At 39.1% G+C, this 12,082-nt stretch overlaps 1 protein-coding gene across 1 annotated transcript in view; it reads left to right on the top strand.

The window, feature by feature from the left end:
* Positions 1-12,082, top strand: part of FBXL13 (F-box and leucine rich repeat protein 13) — a 274,784-nt gene that overhangs the window by 256,713 nt on the left and 5,989 nt on the right. The window contains exons 19-20 of the mRNA XM_006140783.3: positions 1,852-1,986; positions 11,481-11,644. Of these exons, the coding sequence (XP_006140845.2) occupies positions 1,852-1,986; positions 11,481-11,644 (299 nt within the window). The remainder of the gene's footprint in view (positions 1-1,851; positions 1,987-11,480; positions 11,645-12,082) is intronic.

Genomic DNA, 12,082 nt, shown 5'->3' with positions numbered 1-12,082 from the left:
TCGGATTATTTTTGATACTTTGTCTACTTTCCTCTGAGTTTAGGAAGGGCGTCTCTCTCTATATATGTATATATATTTAAGAGAGATTTTTTGCTATAGGGTGCTTGTACCTACCAGATACACATAGAGAGGCAGAGAGAGAGAAAGTGAAAATGAAAAATTACCCCCTGGGGCATGGCCATGTCACAGTCCTTTCTCCTCCATTCTCCTCTTGGGATTTTGGGCATGCAAGTGCATGCACCCAGCATGTTTCAAACTACCAGGTCCTGGACTTGAACTACAGTTGACCTTGTGGGAGTCCAATGCCTTAACCACTATACCACCTTCTGGCCCCTCACTTTCACATAGAAATAAGGAATACCAACCCTCTAGGGTTACTAAATTCTAGTACTTGTAATTAAAATTAAGAGTAAAATATTTTTTTAAGAATTTTTAAATTTAACTTTATTTATATAAATTTGACTAGAGAGGGACAGAGAGAGAGAAAGTGAGAAAGCAAGTCGCCAGGTCTGGGACATGAACTGCTGTCAGCCATGTGGAAGTACAGTGCCCTTAACCACCATGCCACCTGCCAATCCCAACAGTAAAATAGTATTGGGACCAGCAGATGGCATAATAGCTACGTTACTGGACTGCCATGTAGTCAACCACAGTTCGAGTCCCAGACCTAGTAGCTTAAACTCACGCCAGGCACATGTGCATGTGTGCCCAAGATCCTGAGAAGAGAATGGAGGAGAAGGGATTGCGGCATGGCCATGCTCCCTGGGGGATGATTTCTCACTTTCTCTCTGTCTCTCTCTGTCTTTCTGGCGAGTACACACACCCTAGAGCAAAAACCTCTCAAAAAAAAAAAAAATAGTATTAACTGAGGTCTCCAATTTGATACTCTAAGAACCTGAGCTTCTTCACCATAAGGCAAAACCTTTAGAGTGAATGAACACATCCAGATAGTTGTAATTACTATTTCGTGAGGGATATTTCTTATGAGAACTGTCATCTTTAGTTGATCATGGTTTTTAATTTCTACTTGCCTTGATTTGCTAATACATTTTTGAAATTATTGTTTGGTTTACTTTTGTGGCTAATTTTGTTCATGTCTGACTGCTGAGTTGTAAACTTTCCACTGTTAATTCCTCACAGATTCTTTTATCTCTCTGTTCTATTATTACTAAAAAGTGAAAAACTAAAACACAACAGAGACAAAAGGAAGAATTCCAATTAAATCCATGTCTCTTTCTAGCCCTGGAAATTGAAGGTGAACATTTTGGCATTTCAAAACATGCTAAAGAATAAATAAAATTGTTTCTAATTTAAAAAGAAAAAGGAAACTGAGGTCTAGAAAGGTTAAGTGGCTTGCTAAGGTTTCAGAGGCAGTAAGTGGTGGAAAGGAAATTAAAACTCAGGTCTTAAATTACAACTTGGTCAGATTCCAAAGAATATGCTCTTTCTCCTACATTCCACTGTCAACCCCAGAGTGTTTGCCATCCAGTTTCACCTCCAGATGTCCTTTCCTCCACTCACATGGCTGAATATCAGTCTAAGAATTACTTACCATACAAATCAAATTTCAGTAGGGCTAAATTCAAGAACACTAAATTTTGTTAGCAGGAGTTTGACTGTGACTAAATGGCTAAACTGGTATGTGACTGTGTCTGTAAAGAGATTTGGGATGATATATATACTATATATATAATGTATATATTTCTGCAACTAGATGTAACATCTATATTTCTGGAACCGAAATGTATACTAAGCAGATTGCTATGGTTAAGGTGGCTCTAGAGGTACACAGCATTTGAATACAAGCTACAGAAAAGAAGAGTAGAACTCTAACATTGGAATTTCTTGCAGCTCTTCTGCAAAGGCTCACTGATCTTGGAACACTTGGATGTCTCTTATTGCCCTCAGCTGTCAGACGAGATAATTAAAGCACTGGCCATTTACTGCATCAGCCTGACATCTCTCCATGTTGCTGGCTGTCCAAAGGTATGTGCAGGAGTCAGACCTCAGACATGTCAAACTGCAGCACTGCCAAAATACCCAGGCAGGGCACCAGAGAGGACTCGTTACCGAACTTGTTTTCTTTGTCATCTGTGAAATATTCATAATATCTTGTTTTCTATCCCTAAACTAGAAATAGCTCTATGATTTCATTTGTGTCAAACTAGAATTTTCAAAAAGTTAGAAACATTATTCTCACGCAAATATCAACATACACCTAAGATTTATTTAACTCATTAATTAGAGAGCCAGCAAAATGATAAAGCCAGGGTGTAGAGCATTTAAATGAACTTGATATTTATAGGAATTAAAGAAAGTACATTGGATTATGACTGTTAGATTAGATCTAAGATTGGTTAATATCCTAGGAGGAAATGAAACTGTAAACTTGTTGGGCCAGCCCTGTAGCCTCGTTACCAACTACAGTTCAAATTCTGGTCCAGCTAACTTGAAAAATATACCTGCTCCAAATCCCAACAGAATAGAGAAATGAAGAAAAGGGACTGCATAAACACTTCCCATTAGTGGGTGTTTCTTCCCTCTTTCTGTCACCCTACCGAAACTGCAAATGAAGAGTGAGGCTCCGTGTGGATGCGAAAAACAGGAGAGGCAACAAGAGCAACAAAATTTTGAAGCTTGAATATAAGTGGCCTAATTTAGCAGAGTAGAAACAGCTTTGAATCTAAGCCAATAATCGAGAAAACGGAAAAAAATCTCTTATACCATAGTCATCAAAGTTGGCAGCATTGTGTAGATTGGGTTAAGAGGGGTCGAAAATCAACAAGACTCATTTAGATTCCTAAGAAATAGATCAATCCCAAGATCCCTTCTCCAACTACATACTTTGGGCAGCTGTCCCTCCCTAAGCCAGATAAAAGCCTAGAGATTTATTTCCTAAATCCAAGCTTCTCAACCCTGACACTATTGATACTTGGAACAGGATAATTCATTGCTGTGGAGGATTGTCCTGTGCATGGTCGGGGCCTTAGCAGCACCCTCATTCTCTGCTCACTAGATGCCAATAGCACCAACCCCCCAGTCCTCCAGTTCTGATCATCAAAAATGTCCCAAGACATTGTCAAATGTACTCTAGGGGAGAAAACTCCTTCTAATAGAAACACACTACTCCAGAGATAGTAAAACACAGGGTAGGAGACACCGTGTGTAATTGAGGATATAAGCACAAAAGTGAAAAGAAGAATTAAGTGGCTAAATGCCGAGACGTTTAAATACTTTTTCCAGCCTGAATTTGGCTCCCAAGTCTTTACCTCCAGACAGGAGATTGGTAGGCTCTTCTTGAGAACCCTGACTAGCCCAAGATAAAAGACCTAAAAATACTGACATTGGGGGTTTCCCCCCAAACAACCCACCTAAACCAACTTTCAATGAAACTGATAGCAGAGAAGCCCTACACAGTACACTCAGGCCTCCCAATCTGTTTTTAGTTATTCACTATTAGTTATGAACAGTCAAGAATTGACAGACATAAGAGGAAACTCTCTAAAGTAGAAGATAAAGACCAACACAAATGAACAGGGAAAACTTGGAGTTATCAAAATAAGCAGAAGGAAGAAAACTAAAACATTTTTGTAAAATCCTTAGGAAGCACAGTTATTAACAACCTTGTTCTCTTCTTTCTTCTTTCTCTTTCTTTCTTTCTTTCTTTCTTTCTTTCTTTCTTTCTTTCTTTCTATTTTTGGAGAAGTTTTTGCTATAGGGCATGTGTGCTTGCCAGACAGAGACAGAGAGACAGAAAGTGAGAAATCACGTCCCAGGGGGGATGGCCACGCCGCAATCCCTTCTCCTCCGTTCTCCTCTCGGAATCTTGGGCACGCACACACACGCGCCTGGTGTGAGTTTTAAGCCACCGGGTCCAGGACACGAACCGCGGTCGACTACATGGGACTCCAGCGACATAGCCATTATGCTAACTGCTGGTCCAACCTTGTTCTCTTCTTTATGAACTAGTGGGCTTTTATTTACTATAGCATTACCCCAACTCTCAAAATGCCTGCATCTATCTATTTTAGAAATTCAGCTTCTCTGTTGTTTAGTGTGGTGAGTTGATTAAGAGAGTAACACTAGAACCTTCTTAATCTTCCATAGCTAATTGTGCTGCAGTAACGAGTAGACACTTGCGGAAAAGATGTGGTAAACCATGCCAAAATTAAGCCACAAAGTTGACAGAAAAATTAATTTTCTTTAATATTATACTTGTTTAGAACAGATGATACCAGATCTTTCGGGTCAGTATCACCTGGTTCTAGAAATGAACTGGGTCAAAGAACCCAGCATGCCAGCAGCGCTGACCAACTAACTCTTCAGCGTGATCAGTGACAACTCCCAGGGTACTTGTTCTCACAGCACAGGGACACATGGGCAACACATGGCCCATTGGGAACTGCTCTAGCACAGATGAAGACTGAATTTTGTAGGGATCTACTAACTAGCCAAAGGAAGAAAGCAAGGGAAGAAGGAAAAGGAATGACTCCAGCTAGTTCAGGAAGTAAGGCAAAGGAGTTTTTTCCTCAGCTTTGTTCTTACTTGTTTGTTAAGAACTGAGGAAATCAGGCTGGCCCTATGGCCTATTGGTTAAAGAAGCTGGATTTCATATGGCTAACTATAGTTTGAGTCTTGGGTTGGGGGCTTGGAAAACAGACTATTCATGTGTATGTGCATGTCTGAAATCCTGACAGGATGGAGAAGTGGAAGAGAAAGGATTGCAGTGTGACAATTTCCACTGCAAGGGGCTTTTTCTCTCCCTCTCTGACAGCCAAGGAGCCTTTTTCCTTTCTCACTCTGCTCTCTGGTTATTAAAAAACAAACAAACAAAAAGAACTGAAGGAATTTCTTCTATTAATATAAACTGTACAGTAGATACTGTTTTATAGCCCAGAAATAAGGAAGATGATAAACAAATAAGATATCACAGAATGTGTCACTGCATCAAAGGTCTAGTTTAGGGGCAAAAGGAAGAAAACTAGATTATTTCAGAACGCCAATGTAAAGGGTAAGAGGGCTTCATGTCACTGCCTGAATTGTTCTCATCAGGTGTGGATTAGATAAGTATCCTGATATAGTAGATGTGGTGACTGTTACTTGAGCCAATCTGAGTACTCCTCAATTTACCTCACTTCATCCCACCCAGAAGTCATATGCTATGTTCCAGCCTAATATATTCCACTTACATTGCCTTTGATGAGCCAAAATCATATAATGCTGACTCATCATTCTAGGTCAGGTTTCCCAAAAGCCCACAGGTGAATTTCGAATGGTCACTTTATCCATCTCCTGAAGGCCAGTTCTTTCCGCCAACCACTTCTGTGAGTACAACAGGGATCACATCCTAACTATCACGTCCAAAATGCCAAGCAAAGTAAATGTAGTTCCAAATCAGGAAAGATACTGTTTGCTGTGGGCCCTGTACAAAGCCTTAGCAGTATACTAGGCCTTGTGACTTAGCACTGTCATCTTTGATTCTTAGGACACTGATGTGAGGTAGCAGTTAGTAATGATTTGAAGGAAAGAATGGGGGAGGGGATATGAAAAAAATTAAAATGAATCCCTGAACAACCACGACAAAATGTTTCTGCAGTGTACCCTTGAAGCAAGTTAAGTACGTGAAAACAAGTCAGGGTTTTGGAACTATTTATCAGGGAGGTGTAGGTGATGTGAAGTGAGTTCTCCATGGATCAGTTACCAACTTGTCTGAGTCTGGTGAGACCAAACACACTCACATGCAACAAGTTACATGAGGCAGATTTATTACTTACAGATGAGCAGCAAGGGACAGTAGAAGGCTAAGATTCATAGAAAACTGGTCCCAAAATTCAGGAAAGGGGCATAGGGTAGATAATGTCTCAACTGTACGTACTCCACTTGGATCACCGCTTGCACTCGAGAAAGTAGCACACTCTGGGTTCTCCACCCTGGAGCTATTGGAATCACTGAGCTAAAGCATTGAAAAACATCCTGTCTTTAGTGCAAACTGGAACAGTGTCCTGGCTATTCCAGCCAGTCCTCCCATCTCAGGTTGTTCTGTTCCCAGCACGCTCTACAGTTATTCTAGAGAACTACAAGATAGAACAAGGAGAGGAGTGAGTGATTCTAAGACCATCAGGAAAGCTGTCCTTCAAGCAAAATACATGTGAGGTGATTGAGCCACATCACAAAATCATGCTGTTCTCTAAAATCCTGGTATCCGCTAAGGCACACACCCTTGTGAGTTTAGAAGGGGATGGGAGAAATCCCCAGGGTTTCATAACCAGAATTTCTCATACGAATATGGTAAAAAAACTTTACCCAAAAAGTTTATTATCAGAAATACCACCGGATAGGAGTTAATAATACTTACTGTTTGTCTGTTTTTAATTACTCATTTCACAGATAGGGAAGTTAGGAGTAGAAACGTATAGGGCATTGGGCAAATGACTCAAGATTTAGTGAAGTAATTTAACTCCAGTTCCAGAAACATAGAGTAAAGGGAGAGGAATAGAATATTTGCTAATTCTGGGATTCCATAGGACAATCTTAACTTATTACTGTTTTTTTTTTTTTAAAGAGATTTTTGGTATAGGGCACGTGTGCTTGCCAGAGACAGAAAGATAAATCACAACCCCCCCACCCCCACCCAGAGGGATTAGCCATGCAGCAATCCCTTCTCTTCCATTCTCCTCTCAGGATTGTGAGCATGCACGCACATGTACTTGGCGTGAGTTTTAAGCTGCCAGGTCCGGGACTTGAACCACGGTCAACTATGGGAGTCCAGTGATGTAATCATTATGCTGTTGGCCGGTCCCAGGACAATCTTACTTTAAACCTTTATTTTCTGTTAGTGCAGTTGATCAAAAATCCTTTCAGTTCAGAAGTTTCAAAAAAACCATAAAGAAAATCAATTAGAGGTTTCAAAATAGTCATAAGAATTGATCAATGGGTGAGACTTCTGGTATATATACCGTTGGCTAATGTATCACTTACCTATTACTGGGGAACAGTCACCCCAAAACTCAGTGACTTGAAGTAGCCATTTTATTTGGCCACAGTTCTGCTGGTCTTGAATGGATGGTTCTTCTGCTAGGATTGTTCCTTGGGTTGCCCATATACCTGCAATCACCTATTGGCTCCCTTTGAACTGGTTGACTTAGGGAGCTTAGCTGGGGTAGTTTCCTCCTGATTTCCTAAGTCTCATCCTCCAATGGGCTAGGTAAATTTCTTTAAAAGGCAGCAACTACATTTTAGGAGGGTAAGAAGGCTAGTTGCAAGGCCCCTGGAGGCCAGTTCAGAAGGATATATTGTTGTCCCATTCTTTTGGTCAGAGCAGTCACAAGGCTAGCCTAGAATCAGGGGCTGGGGAAACAGACTCCACTTCTTGATGGGAATACCTACAAAGCATTTGTATATTTTAAACAACCACAACTATATTCTCATATATAAGCTAAAAGAATGACAACTCTTAGAAAATAGCCAAATATAAGATAATATTTAAAAATATAATTACCCTAGAACCTCTCCCTATCTTGCCAAGGTATCCAAGATATTTTCATTATATTTTAAAAGCCTTCCCAAGGTTTAGTGGCTTATCTAAAAGCTAAAGTAAAAACTCGGTCACTCCTTTTTGGCCTGATCTTCAAAGTAAGTAATTTCTTACTGCCATTAGACTTCTATTAGTTAATATCTCATGAAACCAATTGTTCTTCATCCAAAAGTACATTTTGTGGACCATTAAGATCCTTTTCTTGTTGCCCATCTTTGAGGCATTTTTCTTTTCTCGGGATTAACACTAAAGATATTAGTGAAATTATTTAACTTCTCAGCTAGTTAAAATGGGGAGTGGGAGTGGGGGAAAGAAAACAACAGTACAGTCCAGCTATATAAAAGACTAGGATCAAGCTATCTTTTGTAAAAAAAAGAGCTCCTACTTAAACAGACCACTGATCAATGACAAAGGAGAGGAATAATCATAAGGATACCTATTATTTATTGCATTCTTACTACATCCTAGTCACTGTTACAAATATTATCTCATCTAATCCTGTGGAGATCTTGGCACTATTTTATAAATGGGTAAACTAAGGTTTATGGAGAAGGGATTGCAGTGTGACCATCCCCCCTGGGGGGTGATTTCTCGCTTTCTGTCTCTATGTCTCTCTCTGTCTGTCTGGCGAGCGCATGCGCCCTATAGTGAAAATCTCTCCAAAAAGAAAAAGGAAAAAAAATGTTATTATAACAGTAAAAACTTGGAAACAACTGAAATGGTAAAAATAAAAAAAGGGCTCAGAAAAGTAAATTATATGTATAAAATGAAACTGTAACTATTAAAGATTGTAAGTATGAAGACTGAAGTAGTATGAGAATGCTTTAATAAAAAAGAAGCGGATGCAAATTTAATTTTTTTAAAAATTATTTAATTTCATTTATTACTATTATGTTTTTAAAATCTGACCAGAGAGAGGGAGGAAAAATGAAAAAGCAAGCTACCAGGTCTTGGATTTGAATAACAGGTAGCCATGTGAGAATCCATAGCCTTAACTACCACACCACCTGCCTGCCCCGGGATGCAAATTTAATTTAATTCCTACATTTGCAATTCTTTTTTTTCCTGTTTGATTGTTTTTATGACTTTTAAAAAGTGAGCATGAAAATAAATCTTTATTTTCAGGTATTACCCACCAATAAAAGAAAATTAGGTTCACAGTTTTAGCTCTTGACACAAAGTGAACTATGAGGCAAATTAACATCCATCAGATACAACTAATGGACCAACTTTTTAAAGTTCAGGCTATCTTGAAAGCCTGCAACATACCAGATATTGCTGTATATTCTCTAGTGACAGCAATGGCTGACAGTGAGAACTTCTGAAGTACTTTTAATAGCAGGTATTTCCTTTAATATGCTGCTGGAAAATAAGAGCTTTATGTGGGCTAGGGACAGGGAACTACTGAGAAATACAGAATATCTTAAGGGATGAATTGGTGATTGTTTTTTGATAATTATTTTTTGTTAAATTTTTTTGTAATGTGTTTATTTTTTTACTAAAATACAAAATAACTTCATTTAAAAAATAAACTGTTTTAATTCATTGTGTTGCTAATAACAGAAATACCTGAGTCTGGGTACTTTCTAAAGAATAGTGGTTTATTTAGCTCACAGTTTGGGAGTCTGAGGTCAAGAGGCCACAGGTGGTGAGGGTCTTCTTGTTGAAGGATAACATGGCAGAGACAGAGCAAGAAATGCAGCACGTGTCTGTGTCTCCTTATAAACCCATGAGTATCCAACTGTGGGGGCCCCACCCTGATCTTCACCTCCTCCCAAAGGTCCCACCTCTCAACACCATAAAGTTTTTAACCTCTTAACCTTTTCACCAGAAGATCTTAACGCATGAATTTTGAGGAATCACCTTTAAGCCATGGCATAAAACAAAACATGATTTTTTTCAAGTGAATCAAATGTAGTTATCCTGAGAATAACGTCATCTATGGCCAGTGGGGCTGGGACCAGAGTCTTGTATCTGGGAGTTAAGACTGTAGCCAAGTCATCTTCATCCCCAGTTCCCTTCTCCATAAATCCCAAGAATATCACCTCAGCCATCGGACATCTTGCACTTCTTATGTAGAAGTAAAGTCAGAGTCCTTTTTTGCTCTTCTAGCATCAAATAAAACCTACCACTCTGAACTCAATCTGTCCATCATCTCATTGTCCTTCCTTTTTCTGAGGGCTCTCTCCCCTCAGTGACATCAGATCATCAGACACCCACATAGTATGGCAGGAATAAGTGAAGGCATTGCTGTGAGAATCGGTTGCAGTGTCAAACCATGGTCCTGAGCATGTTCTGGAAACAGGGCATGCTTAGAGTGACAATATTTATTTTTCCAAAATGTCCATTTCCCCAGTGAAAGGTCCTTCTGCATAATCCTCTTAACTTTATGTTAAAAACAAGTGCCAAGTCCCATGGCATATTTTTAAGATTGTTCAAATATTTAAAATGAAAATTGAGTTTTTGAGAATTTGAATTTAATTTTAAGAAATTAAATTAAATGAGAATTTTTTTCAGTTGGAAAAAATTCCTTTTGGGAGAGTAATCCAGGTGATTCTGCAGGAAGTCTGGGGTTAGCAATAAATTCAACAGCTAGACCCTGCATAAGTGAAATAACCTAAGAAGTAGAGCTGAATTATCTCTGCAGGATGACATCTGGACAAACTTACAGGATGTTGGGGTCTTGGCAGAACTGCTTCAAAAGGGATTCCTGTAGTCTCTGTAGTTTGTGTCCCTCTTTCTCCCATGTCTCCAAACATCTGTCTTAACTTCTTGTACTTTTCAGAACCAGGTTATCCTATCTTTTTTTCATACAATCCATCAGAGATGTCCAGACTCCCTCTCATAGTAATCTGATCCTGTCTGCAGGTTAACTTAGGGATACATATATTGTATTTTTGTAACATATAATGTTATTAAACGTTTGTTTCCAAATTGATGAGGCCATAGAGTAGATTTTAAGTTTAAAGCCAAGTATCTCTATAATATCTCATAAATTACTCATATTCATGTGACAGGTATTACTAAGGGACTTCTGATGAAGTTTCCCATCCAAACTAGAGGAATTTTTTTATTTCATTTTATTTTATTTTTTTTTTTTGGAGAGGTTTTTGCTAATAGGGCATGTGCACTCACCAGAAAGACAGAGAGAGATAGAGAGACAGAAAGTGAGAAATATCACCCCCAGGGGAGGTAGCCACACTGCAATCCCTTCTCCTCCATTCTCCTCTGAGGATCTTGGGCATGCACACACACGCACCTGGTGTGAGTTTAAGCCACTGGGTCCGGGACTCGAACAGCGGTCATCTACATGGAGTCCAGCAACACAGTCATTACGCCATCTACTGGTCCCCAAACTAGAGGACTCTTAAATAAAAATAACATCAAGTTTACAAATTCTATCAGCATCCCTTGGGGCAATATTTTATTATCCTGATCTTATTTGGAAATAGTGGTAAACCACTAACTTGAATTACAAGCAGGCCTATCATGTGACAAGATGGGCAAGAAAATCTGTAAAAGTACTGATTCTATTTGTTATGGATTGAATGTGTCCTCCTAAGATTCATATATTGAAACCCTAATTCCCAATGTAACAGTGTAAGTGGGGCTATGGGGACTAAATAGATTTAGAAGAGGTCATGAGAATAGAGCCCTCATGATGGGATTATGTCCTTATAAAAAGAGGAAAAGATCAGAGATCTCTCTCTCTCTGCCATGTGAGCATACAGCCAGAAAGTGGACATCTGCAAACCTGAAGGGATCTTGACTTTAACCTTAACCTTGATCTTGAATTTTCCAGTCTCTAGAACTGAAAGAAATAAATATTTCATGTCTAAACCAACTAGTCTATGGTATTTATTCATTCAGTCTAAACTAAGACACTTTCCTTCCCTGGGATGGAGTTTGTCTGAATAACCAGTACTTATTTTTGCCATGTGTTCAGATTACTGACTCAGCGATAGAGATGCTATCAGCAAAATGCCATTACCTGCACATTTTGGATATCTCTGGTTGTATACTGCTTACTGACCAAATTGTTCAGGACCTTCAGAGAGGCTGCAGGCAACTCCGGATCCTTAAGATGCAATACTGTACACGTATTTCCAAGTAAGTACTTAGCTGAAAACGAAAAGGTTTAACAACTGCTTTCTGAGAAAATGTAATATGTGGCTATGGAATTATAACACATAGTGATGTTCAGTTTAGAAAGTTTCATTTTATTTTTGGCCTAATTGAAGCCAACCTTTTGAGTAATACCAAGAAAAGCTCTCTAAGATGGTCTTTGTGGTTTCATCATTCCTTGGAGCCCTTCTATTTTAAGCAGCTTCTCCTCCTTGACCAACCAGGTGGTCTGTCCAAAGCCTTAACTCTACCCCTTTTAGGACTATCTCTATCTCTTCTACTCATCGCTTAAAATGTTGTCCATTTACTTAATCTCCCCTAGGGGTAAAGAAAATCATCTGTTTAAGCCAGTTCATAATTTTTCCCTATTGACTGAGGGTAAAAATGTGCAAGTATTTTAACTGACCTGATGAAGTAACCTGT

This window comes from Tupaia chinensis, unplaced genomic scaffold, assembly GCF_000334495.1.
Source record: "Tupaia chinensis unplaced genomic scaffold, TupChi_1.0 Scaffold000044_1, whole genome shotgun sequence".
NCBI lineage: Eukaryota > Metazoa > Chordata > Mammalia > Scandentia > Tupaiidae > Tupaia > Tupaia belangeri.
Note: the sequence above shows the minus strand (reverse complement) of the source record. Positions and strands in the feature narration are given on the sequence as shown.